This window comes from Tamandua tetradactyla, chromosome 15, assembly GCF_023851605.1.
Source record: "Tamandua tetradactyla isolate mTamTet1 chromosome 15, mTamTet1.pri, whole genome shotgun sequence".
Lineage (NCBI taxonomy): Eukaryota > Metazoa > Chordata > Mammalia > Pilosa > Myrmecophagidae > Tamandua > Tamandua tetradactyla.
The window spans coordinates 74,693,265-74,715,845 of record NC_135341.1 but is presented as its reverse complement, the minus strand read 5'-3'; the positions used below and the strand labels follow the sequence as shown (position 1 = coordinate 74,715,845).

Genomic DNA, 22,581 nt, shown 5'->3' with positions numbered 1-22,581 from the left:
GAAGAGTGTAGAAAGAAGGAAAGTCAGACATGATATATATAATACAAAAGACAAAATGGTAGAGGAAAATATTATCCAAACAGTAATAACTCTAAATGTTAATGGACTGAATTCCCCAATCAAAAGACATAGACTGGCAGAATGGATTAAAAAACAGGATCCTTCTATATGCTGTCTACAGGAAACGCATCTTAGACCCAAAGATAAATATAGGTTGAAAGTGAGAGGTTGGGAAAAGATATTTCATGCAAATAACAACCAGAAAAGAGCAGGAGTGGCTATACTAATATCCAACAAATTAGACTTCAAATGTAAAACAGTTAAAAGAGACAAAGAAGGACACTATATACTAAAAAAGGAACAATTAAACAAGAAGACATAACAATCATAAATATTTATGCACCGAACCAGAATGCCCCAAAATACATGAGGAATACACTGCAAACACTGAAAAGGGAAATAGACACAAATACCATAATAGTTGGAGACTTCAATTCATAACTCTCATCAATGGACAGAACATCTAGACAGAGGATCAATAAAGAAATAGAGAATCTGAATATTACTATAAATGAGCTAGACTTAACAGGCATCTATAGGACATTACATCCCACAACAGCAGGCTACACCTTTTTTTCAAGTGCTCATGGATCATTCTCAAAGATAGACCACATGCTGGGTCACAAAGCAAGTCTTAACAAATTTAAAAAGATTGAAATCATACACAACACTTTCTCGGATCATAAAGGAATGAAGCTGGAAATCAATAATAGGCGGAGTGCCAGAAAATTCACAAATACCTGGAGGCTCAACAACACACTCTTAAACAACGAGTGGGTCAAAGAAGAAATTGCAAGAGAAATTAGTAAATACCTAGAGGCGAATGAAAATGAAAACACAACATATCAAAACTTATGGGACGCAGCAAAGGCAGTGCTAAGAGGGAAATTTATTGCCCTAAATGCCTTTATCAGAAAAGAAGAAAAGGCAAAAATGCAGGAATTAACTGTCCACTTGGAAGAACTGGAGAAAGAACTGCAAACTAATCCCAAAGCAAGCAAAAGGAAAGAAATAACAAAGATTAGAGCAGAAATAAATGAAATTGAAAACATGAAAACAATAGAGAAAATCAATAAGACCAGAAGTTGGTTCTATGAGAAAATCAATAAGATTGATGGGCCCTTAGCAAGATTGACAAAAAGAAGAAGAGAGAGGATGCAAATAAATAAGATCAGAAATGGAAGAGGAGACATAACTACTGAGCTCACAGAAATAAAGGAGGTAATAACAGGATACTATGAACAACTTTACGCTAATAAATACAACAATTTAGATGAAATGGATGGATTCCTGGAAAGACATGAACAACCAACTTTGACTCAAGAAGAAATAGATGACCTTAACAAACCAATCACAAGTAAAGAGATTGAATCAGTCATTCAAAAGCTCCCTAAAAAGAAAAGTCCAGGACCAGACGGCTTCACATGTGAATTCTATCAAACATTCCAGAAGGAATTAGTACCAACTCTCCTCAAACTCTTCAAAAAAATCGAAGTGGAGGGAAAACTACCTAATTCATTCTATGAAGCCAACATCACCCTCATACCAAAAGCAGGCAAAGATATTACAAAAAAAGAAAACTACAGACCAATCTCTCTAATGAATATAGATGCAAAAATCCTCAATAAAATTCTAGCAAATCGTATCCAACAACACATTAAAAGAATTATACATCATGACCAAGTAGGATTCATCCCAGGTATGCAAGGATGGTTCAACATAAGAAAATCAATTAATGTAATACACCACATCAACAAATCAAAGCAGAAAAATCACATGATCATCTCAATTGATGCAGAGAAGGCATTTGACAAGATTCAACATCCTTTCCTGTTGAAAACACTTCAAAAGATAGGAATACAAGGGAACTTCCTTAAAATGATAGAGGGAATATATGAAAAACCCACAGCTAATATCATCCTCAATGGGGAAAAATTGAAAACTTTCCCCCTAAGATCAGGAACAAGACAAGGATGTCCACTATCACCACTATTATTCAACATTGTGTTAGAAGTTCTAGCCAAAGCAATTAGACAAGAAAAAGAAATACAAGGCATCAAAATTGGAAAGGAAGAAGTAAAACTATCACTGTTTGCAGACGATATGATACTATACGTCAAAAATCCGGAAAAATCCACAACAAACCTCTAGAGCTAATAAATGAGTACAGCAAAGTAGCAGGCTACAAGATCAACATTCAAAAATCTGTAGCTTTTCTATACACTAGTAATGAAAAAGCTGAGGGGGAAATCAAGAAACGAATCCCATTTACAATCGCAACTGAAAGAATAAAATACCTAGGAATAAATTTAACCAAAGAGACAAAAAACCTATATAAAGAAAACTACAAAAAACTGCTAAAAGAAATCACAGAAGACCTAAATAGATGGAAGGGCATACCGTGTTCATGGATTGGAAGACTAAATATAATTAAGATGTCAATCCTACCTAAACTGATCTACAGATTCAATGCAATACCAATCAAAATCCCAACAACTTATTTTTCAGAATTAGAAAAACCAATAAGCAAATTTATCTGGAAGGGCAGGGTGCCCCGAATTGCTAAAAACATCTTGAGGAAAAAAAACGAAGCTGGAGGTCTCGCGATGCCAGGGCTTAAGGCATATTATGAAGCCACAGTGGTCAAAACAGCATGGTATTAGCATAAAGATAGATATATCGACCAATGGAATTGAATAGAGTGCTCAGATATAGATCCTCTCATCTATGGACATTTGATCTTTGATAAGGCAGTCAAGCCAACTCACCTGGGACAGAACAGTCTCTTCAATAAATGGTGCCTAGAGAACTGGATATCCATATGTAAAAGAATGAAAGAAGACCCGCATCTCACACCTTATACAAAAGTTAACTCAAAATGGATCAAAGATCTAAACATTAGGTCTAAGACCATAAAACAGTTAGAGGAAAATGTAGGGAGATATCTTATGAATCTTACAACTGGAGGCGGTTTTATGGACCTTAAACCTAAAGCAAGAGCACTGAAGAAAGAAATAAATAAATGGGAGCTCCTCAAAATTAAACACTTTTGTGCATCAAAGAACTTCATCAAGAAAGTAGAAAGACAGCCTACACAGTGGGAGATAATATTTGGAAATGACATATCAGATAAAGGTCTAGTATGCAGAATTTATAAAGAGATTGTTCAACTCAACAACAAAAAGACAGCCAACCCAATTACAAAATGGGAAAAAGACTTGAACAGACACCTACCAGAAGAGGAAATACGGATGGCCAAGAGGCACATGAAGAAATGCTCAATGTCCCTGGCCATTAGAGAAATGCAAATCAAAACCACAATGAGATATCATCTCACACCCACCAGAATGGCCATTATCAACAAAACAGAAAATGACAAGTGCTGGAGAGGATGCGGAGAAAGAGGCACACTTAGCCACTGTTGGCAGGAATGTCAAATGGTGCAACCACTGTGGAAGGCAGTTTGGCGGTTCCTCAAAAAGCTGAATATAGAATTGCCATACGACCCAGCAATACCATTGCTAGGTATCTACTCAAAGGACTTAAGGGCAAAGACACAAACGGACATTTGCACACCAATGTTTATAGCAGCGTTATTTACAATTGCAAAGAGATGGAAACAGCCAAAATGTCCATCAACAGAAGAATGGCTAAATAAACTGTGGTATATACGTACAATGGAATATTATGCAGCTTTAAGACAAGATAAACTTATGAGGCATGTAATAACATGGATGGACCTAGAGAATATTATGCTGAGTGAGTCCAGCCAAAAACTAAAGGACAAATACTGTATGGTCCCACTGATGTGAACGGACATTCGAGAATAAACTTGAAATATGTCATTGGTAACGGAGTCCAGCAGGAGTTAGAAACAGGGTAAGATAATGGGTAATTGGAGCGGAAGGGATACAGACTGTGCAACAGGACTAGATACAAAAACTCAAAAATGGACAGCACAATAATACCTAATCGTAAAGTAATCATGTTAAAACACTGAATGAAGCTGCATCTGAGCTAAAAAAAAAAAAAATCAAATAACAAGATAACTAGCAATAGGGTCAGTTATATAAAATCTTTCTTCTAAAAGTCTCAAACTAGTTCTCCATCTATTATTTCATGAGCCCCACATCATTATCTGTGGGAGTGATGGGTCCCTCTCGTTTCTATGTTTCATGATGCATAAGAGAGTTAAGTGACCTGGTTAAGATTAGATGTCCCCATCTCCCTCACCAGGCCATTCTCTGCAGCCTCCAGGGCCCACACTAGGGTAGAGAACAATGTGTTGACATAGAGCAGGCATATCTCAGGTGCCCACCTGAATAAATGCTATGGACAATTCAATCTTGACTTCCCTTTAAGACCTTAACTTAATAGTTTCTGAAACCTCAGCTCCCTTCCTCATCACAGGTCCATTTTTCATCTGTGATGAAAAATTTTCATCAGGGTAGGTGCCAAACTCTTCTTGTTGAAGGTGCTTGTACAACCAATGCTTTCTTAGTGATGCATGGGCCAGGCAGCCCTCCCTTCTGCTCTCTGTCTGTCCTGGACTCTGGCTTTCCTTGTTTGTATTGTGGCCCTGAGCTACCATGATGAGTTCCAGGTGTTAGTAGTAAGGGATGGGGAGCTGGTCTTCCTCAAACATAGTCATTACCATACATCAGGAATATGCCTACACCTTGATGGGGGCTTCCTTGAATAAAGTGACTCTCAGGATATACTCAAGAAATGAGAACAGGAGAAAGCAAGTCTCCAGTAATATCACAGGCACTACCACTTCTCTCTACTTTTCCACTTTCAAATCTGGCATAGGACACCGTATCCCCAGCTATATTTTCTGACTTGGATTCTGGAGCCTTGTTACATTAGAAATGAATTTCTCATGCCACCTTTCAGAGCATGTTTTAGTTACAAGACCACAATATTTCACCACATCGGCTGGGAAAATGCATGAGCTGCTAACTGATTAGGCAGCTATCTTAGGGAAAGTGCCCAGCCCTGTTCTCTTCTTCAGCGTGAAAGCACCAAAATCAGAAAGGTCTCTAGAAAACCAGCAAATGGGCCTTGATGGAGAAGCTGCTCTCACCTTCTTCATCTTAAGAATTCTAAATTCATCCCCCAATAGAAATGACAGTTAATGTTACAGTCTAGGATAGCTTCTAGTGAACTCTGAATTTCTCAGATGCCAATATCATTACTTAGAAGTGTTTATGCCATAGGCTATAGATTTAGAATATTACAAGCATATAAACAAACCAAATTAAAATAAGCACAGGAAAGCTCCAAACGGGTGTGCAAAATATTAATTTCTTCTGTAACCTTATTCTTTGTAGTTTTTCCAGGTCATCTTTATTTCCTCTGCTGCCGCACTAAAATAATTTGAAAAGTGTTTGCAACAGAGGAGCCAAACCTAACCTCTTTAGATAGTTTCCAACAAAATCATCTTCTTATATCAAGTGAAAGCAATCTATGTCAGTTTCAAAATAAATGTTAATATATACTAGAGACCATACAAGGAAAAAGCTGGAATAATGCTTATAGATATCCCTATTTTTATAGGCTCTAGTTAGAAAGATTTAAATTTAAAGTTGAGTGAAACTTTGTGATGAGCTGTATTCTTGTTCCCAAATGATCAGACCTCCTGTGCCCTCAAGTGAGGAGGAGGTGTCCCCGCTGCCTAACAGTGAGCCTGGTCATGTGACTAGCTCCGGCCAATGACTTGTAAGCATGTTTGCTGTATCTGAGCAGAAGCTTTAAGAACCACTGAATATTTTCTTGCCGTCTCTCTTGTTTTCCCTCTCCCAAGAGGAAAACATGTCCCAGATAAGAGCTGCTCCTTCAGTTTGGGTTTCAGAATGAGGAGACACATGGAGCAGTCTAAAGAAAACCCGTAGCTGCCAACATGAGACATGAACAGGAAATGACTGTTGTAAGACACTGTGATTGGGGATTTTTGTCAACACACCATAGCTCTCTTCAGCAGGAAGGCGTTTTAGTGCCATATTTGGTTAATTATGAATATTCTCAACTTTTAGTATCATTATTTATGAATATTTAGGCCATATGCCAATATAATTCTTTTGGATTCAAATTGTAAGCAGGTTATTACAATCAGTTCATTATCTGAAGGAAAAATGTCTTAGACCTATACTAAATTAAATATTGAACTTTAACAGAAGTGAAAAATGTATTTATGATCAGGAAGAAAATACAATATTTCTTCATTCAACAGCGACATTAGAGATTGGATAAAGATGGAGACTACCTGTGTCCCTCCCCTTCAAATTCCCCAGAAATAAAGAATGTTTTCAAGAAAAAAGTAATAAAAGTGTGAGAAAACAATAGTTATATATGGGCAAGAATTTTTCAAAAGGTCCTGAAAAAATACAGAAAAAGGAACACAGAACTTAAAACACCCTTCAAAGAAGAATGCTGCCTCTGCATCCCGCCACCATCTAGCCCAATATTGCACCCTGTACTATTTTATCACTTTCCCCACTCACTGCCTGAGATCACCTCACAAAGAAACTACTTGTACCCCAGATATTGTTTCAGGGCTCTGATTTTGAAGGCGCTTATGCTTCTCCAAGTTTTAGAACTTTCCTTCTAACTTCCTCCTAGACTCTCCTTCTCTATATCTTCCACTGGATTCTCAGACTCAGCATATTCACAATTAAACTCAGCATCATTATTTCAAATCTGTCTCTCCAACTGTTCATTCACCCCACATTGGGCTCATCTTTGACACTTTCTGTTGGTCAGGACAGACAACTAAAGAGATATTAACCATCCAATACAGGGTCCAATCAGGGTCGCCAGCAAAAGCATAACACGCAGGGTCGGATGGGAACACATTTTACCGACATAGAGAAGAGACAGAGGAAGGTCACCTTCACTAGTGGGTGACAATTTTCCATAGCCAGCTGGTCTCAATCCATGGCCACTGAAGGGAGATATTATACACACAGCACCCTTTTCTAGTATTTGGGTACTGAAGTGGTAGAACCCTGTTCCCTCTCCACCTGGGACAGATACACCACCAGGGTATGAGCTGGATGTCATAAAGTATGCCCACCAGAATTTGCAGTGAATATTTACATATGCTAGGGACAACAGAGAAAGGAATGTAAGCAGTCCCCTTATCTATTAGAGGATTGGTCCTGAGCACAGGATGTATTCATGAGTCAAGGCAGCAGGCTGAGCTAGGACTCTCCCCTACCACACTCTCCTATCACATCTCATATACCCACTTACTTCCAAAGCCACTTCAACTTATCAAGTTTTCTCACATCCTTTCACATCCTGCCCACTTTTGTAATATCCTCCTGCATGGGTATTATAAAAGGTTCCTGACTGATAACTCAAGTTTCTCTCTCTCCCCCTCTACATTTCATCATCTAATCTTCCTGAAGCTCTAGCCATATTATAGCTCCTCTCAAAACCTTCCATGGCCCTCAATGTCTAATTTACAAAATAAAGCAATCCACAATTTGATCCTAAACCATTTTCTCCACATCCTTCTTCATGCACTCCAAGAGTCTTCCCAAATGGACCACTCACCATTCATTCTAAAAGTGCCATGCTTTCTCACCTCACTTTTTCCCCTAAATCTGGAAAGCTCTGGCCTATCTTTCCCCATATTCAAAAACTGCCTTCGGTCAAATATCACTTCTTCCAAGAAAACTTCACTGATTCTCCAAAGTAGGAACACTATCCCTCTTCTGATCTCCTAAAACATTTAAACTATACTTTTACTGGCACCCTTATCACATATTTTAAATTAAAGTTTCAGGGAATATCTGTCCATGCTCAGTGCGAAGGGATTGTCTGCTTACTCTTCAGGTCGTTTGGCCTTGAGGTGGTGAGTGGTGAATTGACTCCAGGGTCTCACGGTGATCTGAAGGAGAAGGAACCAACTGGCAGAAAGGAAGAGAGAGGAAAGGATACTACGCTGGGAAGGGAACCTGGGAACACTTTGAACTAGCATTTGGATTGCTGTGTGCTTCCCTTGGAGGGCATTTCTGAGCGTCAGTATTCTGAGGGATGGCAAGAAGGACTGGTGAATTGAAGAACACTGGGAAGTTGGTGAAGTGATGAAGCGAGAACAACAAGGATTTGTGAAAAGAGTTGCAACAATATTTGAGAAAGCCTTGCCTCAGGAAAAAAGGAGTGAATTTGGAAAGTTGAAAAAATGTCTTCTCTGAATTCAGAAATTAATTTTATTAGGAAATGCCTCTATAAATGTGACTATTTTGAAAAGAGTACGAGACATAATTTAGACCTACCTAATCATTATAGAAGCCAGGAAAAGAAACATCATGAATACAATAAGTTGGGAAATATTGCCCTAGCTAATCCTCTATGATAGTAGCTACCTTTAAGTGTGCTTAATGTAGAAAAGGCTTCCTTCAGGAGTCGGACTTCATCAGACATTTGAGAATTCATAGTGCAGAGAAACTTTATGAATGCTACGAATGTGGAAAAGCCTTTATCCAGAAGACATGCCTTAATTCACATATGAAAATTCATATGGGTAAGAAGCCTTATGAATGTAACGAATGTAAAAAAGCTTTCGTTGAAATGCAAAACCTCATTAGACATTACAGAACTCACACAGGAGAAAAACCCTGTGCATGTACAGAATGTGGGAAAGCCTTCTGTCACAAGTATAATTTCATTGAGCAAGAGAATATTCATACTGGACAGATACCTTATGAGTGTTTTAATTGTGAAAAAGCATTCAAATATAAGAAAAACATCATTATCTATCTGAAAATTCATACTGGAGAGAAACCAAATAAATATAATGAATGTGGGAAAGGCTTCTCTCAAATTGCATCCCTTACTTCACAAATGTAAAGTCACACAGGGGAAAAACCCTATAAATATATGTGGAAAACCTTTCAGTACTCAACTTTTACTTCACATGGGAAAAATGATACAGGTGAAAAACTTTATGAATGTAATGATTGTGGAAAAACTTCTCCTCTGATGTCAACACTTAACTCTGGAATGATGCAAATATTGTAAAAATGATCATGGTGATGAATACACAACTATGTGGTGACATTGTGAGCCACTGATTATATACCATATATGGACTGTATGTGTATAAAGGTTTGTCAATAAAAATATTTTTAGAAAATTAATGTTTAACTTACACAAAGTAAATAAATCTCAAGCTTGATGATTTTTTTCAATACATATCACCTTTTTAAACCTCCACCCAGATCAAGCCATAGAGCATTTCCAGTATCCCAGAAGGTTTCTCTGTTCCTCTTCCAAAATCCCCTTCTGATCTCTATCACAATAGACTTGGTTTTTCCTATTTTTGAACTCAATATAAATAGAATAATCCAGTTTATATGCTTTTGTATCTGGCTTCTTTCACCCAACATCATGTCTCTGAGATTCATCCAGGTTGTGTTGACATTACTGTGTCTTTTTTAACTGTAAAGTGGTATTCTATTTTATGACTATACCACATTTTACTTAACCATTCTACTGTAGATGGATAGTTTCCAGTTTCTTGGCTTTTACAAAAGAGACTTTTATGTACATTTTTATACATGTATTTGGTGAATATACATATTCACTTCTACTCTCAGAAGTAGAATTTCTGAGTCTTAAGGCATTTGTGTCTAGTTTAGGAGGTATTGTCAAACATTTTTCCATTATACCCCACTGGCAATGTAAGAGAGTTGCATTCTTGCTAACACTTGAAATGGTCAGTTTTGTTAGCCCTTCCAGTAGTTGTGCCCTCATTTCCACATTGAACTACAAGCAACACCAACATTTACATAGGACTTCATAGTTTACAAACTTCTTCTATGCATATCTTAATTCATATTCTCTATAGCCCTATAAACTAAGCAGAGAGAGTCCATTATTATCCTTATTTTATAGCTGAAGAAGGCTCAAGAGTTTAAGCTGCTTCTTCAAAATCATAAAGCTAGTGGAAGCTGAAGTGGACTCTGAATTTTGTGTATCTACTATACTACATGGCTTATAGTTATTTGGGCATGTTTTATGTCTGCTAGTTTACTAATAGCTGTTTGATGTTATGACATTTTTTATTTCCCACAAAGAATAAATAAATGAATGAATGAATAAACTTGAATATTATATTGAGATTTCTCTACAGTATTATGACATTTTAGATCTACATATCACAAATATCTAAATATTTAGTCCCATTTAATGACTTTCTTAGAACAGTCAGAGGTGCAAAAACAATTACCAAAGTTTTGACTGCTCTTCTTAACTAAATGTGTTTCAGACAAATTTCTAAAATATCTACTGGTATTTGTACCTTTTAAGAATTATTATTCTTTTTTAATTTTATTTTTTGCATGGGCAGGCACCGGGAATTCAACCTGGGTCTCCAGCATGGCTTTTAGCAATTATTTTAACGCATTTCCTTTAAATATTATTAAGCACAGTCAAATGTGTCAAAAATATATGCATTCTTCCCTGTTGTAGACAATGGACTAGGGTTAATAGTATAAGTATACGAATGTTCTTTCATGAATTATAACAAATGTACAACAGTAATATAAGATGTTAATAATAGGGTGGTATGTGGGCCAAAAATATACCTAATGTAAACTGTGGACTATGATTAATAGTACTATTTTAATATTCTTTCATCAGTTGTAACAAAGGTACCACACTAATGAAAAGTCCAACAATAGAGGAGTATATGGGAACATTGTATTTTTTATATGATTTTTCTGTAAACTTACAACTTCTCTAATTAAAAAATAATAATTTTTAAAAATTTTTAAATTATGCTAAGTGAAAGAAACCAGACACAAAGTACCACATATCATATGATTCTGTTTATATATAATATAAATATAAATAAATCTGTGAAGACAGAAATAGATTAGTGGTTATGTAGGGCTGGGGAAGGATAGAGGGACTGAGAGGTAACTGCTAAGGAGTATGGGTTTTCTTTTGGGGTTAATAAAAAGTTTCTAAAATTGATTATAGCGATGAATGCACAACTCTGAATATACTGAAAGCCATTGACTGTAGACTTTGAATGGATTGTATATTATATGAATATATCACAATAAAACTGCTGTGTGTGGTTTTTTTGTAAAAACAAACAATAAAAAAAAATCTGGGTTTTAAAATCCACCAGATTTCATACAGTTTTATGTTTTGCACATAGAAGAACAAAGTTGGCATCTTTATATATGTTGGTTTTTGAACTGTTTTCCTTGTGTATAAGCTAATAATATCCTAGGTAATAAAGAAAATTAAAAAAAAAAACACTAATATAACTGCGTATACACCAAAATTTCACATTCAGCAGCTTCAGGCAGTTTATTAAAAGATTATTTTATATTCTTTTATCATTATCTCTTATGATAGTCTGACATTATTCAAAAGATTCTTCTGAGTTGTCAGTAAACCAGTGGCTATCTGTATCATCAAGCATGTGTTTTAGAAGATACATGATGAAGCACAGAATAGTCCGATTACTTTTTATGCTATCAGAAACCACAGATGACATGTGTAAGCAATCTGGCATTCACGGACATTCAGACCTTGACTTATCCTAGAAATTGCCACTCTTGATCATGGATGTGACCATGTGCTCCACCCGACTCCGACCGTAAAAGTTAACATAGACAATCAATGTATGCTCATCTTTTCAAATGTGTACTTCTCATTTTACGAGTCTATAAAACATTTGACATCTAAAACTTCCTAATTTTGACATATAGAAAAATAGTTAAAGGTTTTGAAGTGCATCTTAGACAGGGATTATAAATCCAAACTATGAAACTCATAAAATATACTTTGACCTTCTTTATCAGGAGAACTTCATGTCAAAATAGACTTTTGGTCTGATACTTAAATCTATGAGGACAAAGTATCTCCTGCTGCAAATACTCAGTTTATCTGGCACATTCCAAGGTGACTGTAGTTCATTTGTAGCCTACCCAGGGTATTTATATCCTGGTAAATTGGCTATAATAAACTCATAGTTTGCTAAAGGTATCTGTAAAATGCTTGTAATTCGCAGGATATAATCAGATATAAGGGTATGTGTTTAATACAATTTTCTGTCTTGTATTCAAGGCCAACTTGATTTTCAAAATAACAACATAAGCTATGCTAAATCCTCTGGGTCCAATCATTCAACAGTTTCTTCACGGAAGCACACTGTGAATATTTAACTATCCCCATTTACCCTTTGGACTTGTTTTCTTTCAATTACACACACACACACATACATAAATTTTCACGTTCAAACATGACTGTTAGAAAAATCCTTTCCCCCCGTTGCATAGGAACATACCTCTCATGCATATAGTCTACCCCCAGTAACAGCTGAATAAACCATTCTATTATTTGATTTTCAGGAAAGGTTTTTCCAGCTTCTTTATATTCTTGAATTTTACAGTCCAGATCTTGACCCTGAAACAAAAATAGCATAAGTTCTGATTTTTTTTTTCAGTTAGGATTTTAAAGCCACATGCTCTTAACAGCGGATAGTACACAACCATCACTGTTTATCATAAGAGAGTGAAGGCTATTGCCACTCAGTAACTATCACCCAAGGATAAAACCCATCCTAAGGAGAAAAGTTATCATGGACACCTCCAATTTAAATTATTTCATTACAGTATCTAGAGATGTATATATATATATAAAACTAGGAGTAACTTTATTAAGAATAACAGAGCCTATGCAACTAAGTGATGATATTGTGAATTACTGATTATATATGTTGATGTTTTAGTTCATTTGTTAATTTTTTTAAATTAATAAATAAATTTTAAAAAAGAATAACAGAGCCAATAAAATTCAAGTTAATGATATTAACTTAATATAAAGAAGGTGATGTTTGGTGAAACCTAATCACTGTTCACACTGTTTATATGGCGCTGACTGCTCTAGTGCAGATTCCTAGAGTCTGGCATGTCCACATTCCCATGTGCCTTAGGACTACTTCTCCTTTTCTCTACTTAACTATACCCAAAACCCTCAGGAATGCAGCAGCAAATGTTAAGCTCCGTGGGGTCCCAGACACATCGTGAATCTTTCAGTCTCTGCCCTTTTGTCACTCACTAGTGATAGTTAAGGTAATACTATTTGGTACCAAAAACTGATCATGACCACAAATGACAAACATCTAAAATTTGCCGGGTAGTGTCCGATATAAAACCCCTTCGGACTAGGCTTATGTCAAAGTATTTCAACTATCATAAAAATGAAACACAACACGCTAACACTCTTTTAGAGAACCCCCTACAGTTGATCCTTTTTACCCTAAAACATGAAAAAATTAGAGGCAATCCGACTGAAGAAAAGGATGGATTAAACACAACTGCAGTTCGTCTCTGCAGGATGCCAACAGCGCAGGCTCCATCAAAAATTGCAGAGGTAATAACAGCCACAAGCCAGGTTTTTCTTGCCACATCCAGGCGGAGCATAAGAGCCAAACACTAAGCTACTCACAGACTGTTCAGAGCAAAGTCATTGTTAAATACAAAGGAAAAGCATTTACAGGCAATGAAACAATCAAAAGGAAACTGTTTCTAATCAAACAACTTAAGGTCAACTTCTTAACTCATTTATAACACATTTTGTATTTCCTTTTAGTGCAATGTGCAAATATTTGCCTCATGTTTTCTCTCTTTCTACACAGGGCCATAAGGAGTCAGAAGTAGCATATCAAACATTCAACCTGTAGCCTATTCCAGGCTCAATTTTCTGTAAGATTTTCAGAGTCAAGGAGATCAAAGCCTTGTTGGAATTTAAAAGTACAGAGAGTCGAATATTTGACTCCTTGTCCAAAGGATCACGGTTTCCTTCTTCCCGAAAGCTGCCTTTATATCCCTCTTTTTAATCCTAGAGTTTACCAGAATTCTATTGGAGCAGACGTGCTGTACTTCCATGTTTCCACAAATTGCACAAAACATTTTTTGATAATGCTTCTTTATAACATCCTATGAATTAGAGACATCAAAGACCTTAAATGAAAGGTGAGCTATAAATACACACATATTTTAATCTAGTTTTCCTTTTTCATCCAAGAAAACACCAGCAAAGCTCTCTCATACAAAAAAAAAGAGTTAAAAACGGAAAACAAGACCTTCTTTCACTATTCCTCTTAGATTCTTTGAATATGATCAAACATTTCCAGTTGTAGGATAATCATCTATATGTTGTCATCTTACTATCTCCTTCCTTAACAGCTTCAGATGATGACTGATTAAACAAACAAACAAACAAAATGGAAAGAAAAGAAAAACATGCTTCTAAAAATATCAATGAAGCTGTCTGCTAGTTTCTTATATCAACTTGTGTTTCTTAATTTTGGAAGTCTGTACATAAGTAGAATTATCTCTACAAATAGGACTTCACATATATAATTTGAATTATTTGGCCCAATTGTAATAATGCGAAATCTGGAGAAATTTTCATTGTAAAACCATATTCCTTCCAGGAATTTATCCCCAAACTGCAATTCTGTTGTTCACTTCCTGTTGTCATTTTTAAACTGTGTCAATTGAAGAATATGAATTTCTGCACATTTTGCATCAGCTTTTTTACTGTTCTCTTTGTGAGTGAACAGAATTATGTTTTCTGTGAGTCATTTCACCATGAAGGGAACACATTCCCTGAGTGACAATTATTGTTAGTCTGAAGTTCCTTCTTTCTCTCCTATTTTAGTGATTAGAATTCTAGTGAGTGGAATTTGGTGTCTGTTTCCTGCAATAATATCAAGTGCACAAATTCCTCTGACTAAATAAATATGCAATTAACTATTAAAAAAAAAAAAAAGAATAGGGTCTTCAAGAGTAAGCCTCAAAGTGAAATGTGAAAAAGGAAATTCACAATCTCCCCCTTGCCCATTCAGTAGAATCCTTAAGAGGAAGAAATGGATCAGTTCTTACTATTAGCAAGGGGTGGTTTCTATCAACAGGAAGATGGAACATTGAAAGATAAATCAGAGAGCGGCGTCTTGTATTCTTCAAATTACTCCCCCTACAGTTTTCATTTTGTATGCTTATCTCCAAGAAAAACAATTTTGTATTTACTTTGTTCTTTAATAAACACTCTATAGATTATTTGGTTAGGATTTAATTAAGGTAGACAAATCACCCACAGATTAAGACAATCATCTATGCTTTCATATAAAAAAGAAATAAACCTTTGAGAAGCAGTTTGATTTTAAACTCAGCAATATGAAAAACATGTATTACTTTCTTCCTCTAAGCTATTTTCCGAATAAAAATCAAATTTGGAGATGAAATGTCACACCTTGGTTTTGGAAGTTCTTATTACACTAGCTGTAAGAGCATTCTGTTTCCTAAACTTTGTCTTTGAGAAGTTTTAATGGTGACTTGTACTGTTAAAATAACTTTAATGAAAAGAGCTTTGACTTTAACTTGAACCCATAATAACGTTGTCTACGTCTATATTGCTGATAGAATATGCCTTCCTTCACTAACATCACACCTCAAAAATTGCAGTGGAAGCTTTGATGCTAACTTCTAAACTTTTGAAATTCTGTAACCAAAGCTTTACCATTTGATGGCTTAATATTATCTCCTCATTCCCTCCATCCAAGCTGGCCAACATCCGATTGACTTTGAAATTCTGAGCCCTTGGAGAAATGAAGAACCACAACCCACTACAGTGTCTAAACCAAATCTTTGATTTCCATTAAAAGTTCTAAATCCTAAAAGGATTTGATGAAAAATTTAATCCATGCTTGTTTGGTTTTTAAGGTCATCAACAGAAGCACTTACAACCAGTTTAAAAGACCAAAGTAGAGCATTCTCAGAAGGCTGAATACAATGAAATTGCAATGCTAAGAAAGCATATACAAAAGACAAGATTATCTCAGGATTTTTTAAGCTCACAAGGAGCTTAAAAAATCATTCTGCTTTGTTTCTTCATTTTAAAATGAAAAGGCTGCCCCTTATTAACTCACTGGATTAACATCTTAAAATGCTGTTTCATAACATTTAAAGGAATAATTTCCTTTAAATAATATATTTCCTTAAATGCGCTTCTCACACATCCTTCCAGTGAACCTCAAATTTTAACACGCAGCAAAATCATCCAGGTTGCTGATTTAAAAAGCATATTCCAAGGCCATATCAACAGAGACTCTGATTTGGTAAATCTGGATGGGGCCAAGGAATCTGTATTTTAACAAGAAATCTAAGGGACTCTGGAACCAGGGGTCCATGCTTCTTGGATGCTATCTGACACAACGATTACAAGTGGACCATATACTTAATATTTAGCCCATTAGTGGAAACATTTTGTCCAATTGTTCAGACAATACAAAAGGTGCACAGGTGGTTCAGTCGTAGAATGCTCACCTTTCATGTAGGAGACCAAGGTTCAGTTCCCAGACCATGCACCCTCACAAAAAAAAGATGTACTAAGAAAGGCGAGGTTGAATATGAATCATTTTATAATAACATATTTTAAAAGCCTGAGACACTACTCAGGGGAATGTGGAAATGAGAGGGTAGGAGAGGACAACCTTGGTCAATTCTATTGTAGAACCTGAAAACATTTCCTTAGAATTTTGGAAGTTTTATGGGCTGCATAAAAAAGGGGGAACTGGCAGGCCACATTATGCTCTTAAAACTTAGCAAAATAAAAAAATTCAATTTTCAAATAGTTATTACAGAAGGTCTTGCAGTAGTTATGACATTTATTTCTGATAGTATGAATGAGCAACCCTGGGCTTAGTTGCTAATTCTTTTTTTTCAAATTCTTTTAGAGTAAGTGTTCTTCCTGCTGAGGTAAATTTACATGAATAGGAATAAAATGGCAGAACTTATTCTTACTTAAAGAACTGACATGAAATAATGTTTTCATTTCTAAATGACTGGGTTGCTTTTTAAAATAAATTATTTTAAGTGAATTACTTATTCTGATTCTATTTTTGAACAATTATATTCATATAACTTCTTCTGCCAGTTAAAGTCATATCCCAAATGTCATAAATCGTACTGATTTTATGGATTGCTTTGGTATTAATGCATTGGCAAATTTCTTTGAAATGAAATGAGTTTTGCTTTTCCAATTTTGACATTAACAATTTTAAGTAAAATTCAGTGGCCTTTATTTTAATCTTTTATGTTTAAAGTTTCAAATACTTCATCATTTATTCAAAGAAAACAAGTGGAACAAACCAAATGGCTTTAATTTTGATCCGTATAAAACAAATGAATGACCTGATCAATTTAGAGGTATAAAAACATGGATGCTCCATTATGTACTGACTTCTCAAATATGAATAAGGTTGAGACACCTAAAATTGATGCAGAGAAAATGCAGGGAGGTTTATCTACCCCAGGCTGATGCTGCCCAGGAAGATCAAAGCACACTTTATGGGACCCACCTCTCTGCAGATAATGCTTAGTTCTCTAAATCACTTGCAACACCAGCAGTGCAGACAAACGAAGACATCCTCAGTGTGTGTACACACAAAGCTCACACCAGGAAGGTGGTCACCGAATTAATGCTACACTGGTCAACATCTCAGGTGTGTCCCACATTCAAATGGTGGTGTCCCCAATTCTGGGTGGTGGTGGCCCCAGAAAAACCTTCAGGACTATGAGCAGTGACTTGTAAGGACAGAGAAGCGTTTGTCTTTAATATTAGACCAGTCACCCTCAGGACAATGTTCCAAAAGGACTCTTGGAGAGCTGGTAAGCCTGGCGGCAACCACACCATTACCAAAGTCACTTGCAAAAGCCTATTGAGGGAAAAATAAATAAATATATATAAAAAAAATCTATTGAGGGGCAAGTTTCTGGACGGCAGTCATTCATTCTTCCACTCTATAAATATTTATGAATTCCTATCAAGAGAGGGCTTAAAATATACACAAGGTATAAAGATTATTCAATGATAATCCATGTGCCTAAATCCTGGGTAAAAAATAAAGCATTGCTCTTACAGTTGAAGCCCTCTCTTCATGTATTTTTGAATTGTGGCTTGTGGGTATATTTCGTGGGGAGGTGGTTGGTTCCCTCTTCCCACCTATCCCCACACCCAACACACTTGCCTACAAGTCCCCTTCACTGGTTGCAGTTTTGCCTTTACCTCTGCTTGGTTCCCAGCCCAGTCCCATCCCATATGGGCAGTTCTAGATTCTTAGCCCAAAACACTGTTAGGGTATGGCAGATCCAAACACTGAGCTTGATTTCGTTCCCCATGATAAGGCTCTGTCTTCTCACTCCTCCCTAGGCAAGAAGGTTTATATAAGCTGTTGACCAGGAAGATTATTTGTCTGCAATAACTTTTATCAACTTTCTTAGACAAATAAACAAAAGCATGCAGTTTCAAGAAGTGAAAAAAAAAAAAATCTATTGAGAGGGCTTCCAGGAAGACTGTAGAATAGGATAGGTCGAGTTCACCCCTGCTCCAAGAAGGGACAGCAAAATGACTGGGAGAGCAATTCCAGGGTGTAAGTGAACTGGGAGGCTCTTCTATACCACATAGGGAGGCCCTGTTTAAAAGCAGAAGAACTGAGATGCAGAAAACTGGAGATGGACCAGCTAGTCATTTCCAAATGGAGGACCAGAGCCATCAGGAGTGCATGGACAGGGAGACAGGGATAAGGAAGTAAGCCAAGCCGCATTCCTTGAACATGCTACCATCAAGTGCACGCCTCTGCCCCACAACCTGCACCTACCACTACACCCTACACACCTGAACCCCATCACCCACCCCACCACTGCATTCCAAGCACCCCTATACCAACCACCTCCCTACACATTCCACCCCCCACCCCCCACCCCACTAATATGCACAAGCCTGTCCCAGCCTGACCCACCTCTCCCAAGCAAGCTCATGGTGTCGCCCCATCTCTCCTAAGACCCGCATACCCACAGTCAGCCCCTCAACCCCCCCTCCCCCTCCCTGCCCCCTGTACGCAGTCTCCTGTCATCTGGGCTGAAGGCCTCACCTTTGTACCTGGGCCACACCCACACCCAGCCCATACATTCATGCAACTACGCCTGGCCCCCCCAACTTGGTGCAGGCACACATCAGCATCTGGCCACCAAGACACATGCACACACACGCACATGTGCACATGCCACTCATACCATGCCCCCTCAGCTCTGGGCAAACACTTACCTGCACATCCGAGCCACACCTGCCCCCACCCATGCAGGTGCAATCCTACCCCACTGCCCCTGAGCTCTGCACATGTGCCCTGCCCCCCAGATTTCCACACACTGGCATAGCCACTTCTTCCCTGCTGGGCACCCACATATACCTGCATGGGCCTCTGACCCCTACATTCAACCTCCTCTGCCCCACACATCTGCACAACCATGCCCCACTCCATGGCACAAGTGCCCTTCTCCCACAGCTGGCAGGTGCTCTCGGGTACATCTGTGCTACATAACCTCCATCCTGCACTAGTTGGCACCTATACCCCACCCTACCTCTGCACATGTGGACCCATGCCAGGACCCCATCCAGCCATCAACCATTATCACCCACCCAACACACATCCCACAAACTCTGTGACCTGTGCCCCACCTGCCCCTACATACTCATGCATCTGCCTTTCCACCCCCCTGGACTTCTCTCCCTGCATAAGGACACACCCCTGCCCCAACCTCCCTATGCCCTGTCTTCTCACCCTGACACCCATGACCCACATGCTTCACGTGCCCACCTGAATCCTGTCTACATACCAGCCCCTGTGCATCACTCAGCCCCCCAACTGCCTCCTGCCACTCCCTGCCTCTATATCCCTTATACTACACCCAGCACCTGCACTCCAAGGCCTGCCTGAGCTGCACCTCACCCCCATGGCCCCTGCAATGCACAACCACAACACCGTGACCCACATTCTACACTCACAGATACCAGTGTCGAGTCACCAAGCCATGCATATAATCTGTATGGCAACCTGTCACCACACTCCTTCGTCCCTCTCCACTCTTCACATCCTTCTCCACACCCATCCCACAAATACAAAACTCTAGACTACTGAAGGAAATCAACCTCCAAAGTAATCCTATGAGGATATTTACATGCTGCAAAAACAACATAAGATCACTAACTGTATGAAGATGCAGATAGACACAGCTCAGCCTAATGACCAAACTGAAACACTGGAGGAGACACAGACTTTGGAACAGCTGATCAAAGATGTTCACATAACTTTACTAAATAAAATCAGTGGGATGGCTAATGACATAAAAGAGATCAAGAAGACACTAGAAGAGCACAAAGAAGAATTTGAAAGAATAAATAGAAAAATAGCAAATATCACAGAGATTAAAGATGCTGTAGACCAAATAAAAAATATACTAGAGACACACAACAGTAGATTTGAAGAGGCAGAAGAAAGAATAAGCAAATTAAAGGACAGGACAAGTGATTTTGAACACACAAAGGAGAAAATGACAAAAAAGATGGAAATTTTTTAATTGGATCTCAGGGAAATGATGGACAAAGTGCACAAATAAAAGAATCATAGGTGTCCCAGAAAGAGAAGAGAAGTGTAAAGGGCTAGGAAAATTATTGGAGGACACAATGGAGGGAAATCTCCCAACTTTTATAAAAGACATAAATATGCAAATCAAAGAAACCCGATGAATTCCAAATAGAATAAAACCAAATAGGTCTTCCCCAAGACACATAATAATCAGTCTGTCAAATGTTGAAGAGAAGCAGAAAATCCTCAAAGCAGTAAGAGAAAAACAATTTACTACATACAAAGGAAACCACATAAGACTGAGTTCAGACTACCCAACTGGTACTATGGAAGCAAGAAGGCAGTGGTATGATACATTTAAGATCCTGAAACAGAGAGACTTTCAGCCAAGAATTCTCTACCCAGCCAAATTGTCCTTCAGAACTGAGAGAGAGATTAAAATTTTCATAGACAAACAAAGGTTGAGAGAATAAGTCAACAAGAGACCAGCTCTACAAGAAATACTAAAGGGAGTTCTGCTGGCTGAAAAAAAAATACAGGAGAGGGAGGTCTGGAAGAGCACCCAGAATTGAAGAATACCAGTAAGGGCAAAACTAAAAGATAAGAAGAGAAAGAAGGAAAAGACATATAGATCTGACAAATAAAATCCAAAGGGTAAGATGTTGGATTCAAGACATGCCTTTAAGTAATAACTTTGAATGTTAATGGACTAAACTTACTAATTAAAAAATACAATACGGCAGAATAGATTTAGAAATATAATCCAGCTATATGCTTCTTACAAGAAACTCATCTTAGACAAAAAGATAAAAATAGATTGAAAGCGTAAGGATGGAAAAAGATGTTCCACACAAGCTATAACCAAAAGAAAGCAAGAGTAGCTATACTAATATCAGACAAAATAGATTTTAAATGTAAAGACATCAGAAGAGACAAAGAAGGACACTATATATTAATAAAAGGGACAATTCACCAAGAAGAAATAACAACCATAAATGTCTATGCTCCTAATCAAGGAGCTCCCAAGTACATGAGACAGACATTGGCAAAACTGAAGGGAACAATAGATGTTTCAACAATAATAGTAGGAAACCTCAATACACCACTCTCCTCTATTGACAGAACAACCAGACAGAGGATCAACAAGGAAATAGAGTACTTAAACAATTTGATATATGAACTAGACCTAACAGACATATATAGGTCATTACACCCCAAAACACAAGGATATTCATTCTTCTCTATTGCTCCTGAAACATTCCCTAGGATAGATCATATGCTGGGGCACAAAACAGGTCTTTATAAATTTAAAAAGAAATTATTCAAAGCACTTTCTCTGATCACAATGGAATGAAGCTGGATATCAATAACCACCAAAGAACAAGAACTTCCACAAATATACGTAGATTAAATAACCCACTCTTAAACAATGAGTGGGTCAAAGAAGAAATTGCCAGAGAAATCAGTAGCTATCTAGAGACAAATGAAAATGAGAATACAACATATCAGAGCTTATGGGATGTGGCAAAAGCTGTGCTGAGAGGGGAATTTATTGTCCTAAAGCCTATATTAAAAAAGAAGAAAGAGTAAAAATTGAAGACTTAACTGCTCACCTGGACGAACTTGTAAAAGAACAGCAAACTAACCACAAAGCACATCAAAGAAGAGAAATAACAAAGATTAAAGCAGAGTTAAATGAATGGGAGAGTAAAAGACCAATAAAAAGAATCAATAAACCAAAAGTTGGTTCTTCAAGAAAATCAGAAAAGCCAATGGGCCACTAACAAGGCTGACTAAGAAAAAAAGAAAGAGGATGTGAATAAACAAAATTAGAAATGAGAGGGGGTCATTACTACCACAGACCCTGAAGGAAAAAAATATATCATAAGAGGATACTATGAACAACTATATGCCAACAAACTGGACAACTTAAATGAAATGGACAAATTTCTGGAAACACACAAAGAAGCTACACTGACTCAAGAAGAAATGGAAGATCTCAACAAACCAATCACAAGTAAAGAGTTTCAAACAGTCATCAAAAATCTTCCTACAAGGAAAAG

The 22,581-nt window shown here is 37.3% G+C and overlaps 1 protein-coding gene across 1 annotated transcript in view; it reads right to left on the bottom strand.

Annotated features, from left to right (window-relative positions):
* The window catches only part of NEK11 (NIMA related kinase 11), a 346,803-nt gene that overhangs the window by 227,569 nt on the left and 96,653 nt on the right, over positions 1–22,581 (bottom strand). Inside the window, exon 4 of the mRNA XM_077130110.1 lies at positions 12,377–12,495. Within this exon, the coding sequence (XP_076986225.1) occupies positions 12,377–12,495 (119 nt within the window). The remainder of the gene's footprint in view (positions 1–12,376; positions 12,496–22,581) is intronic.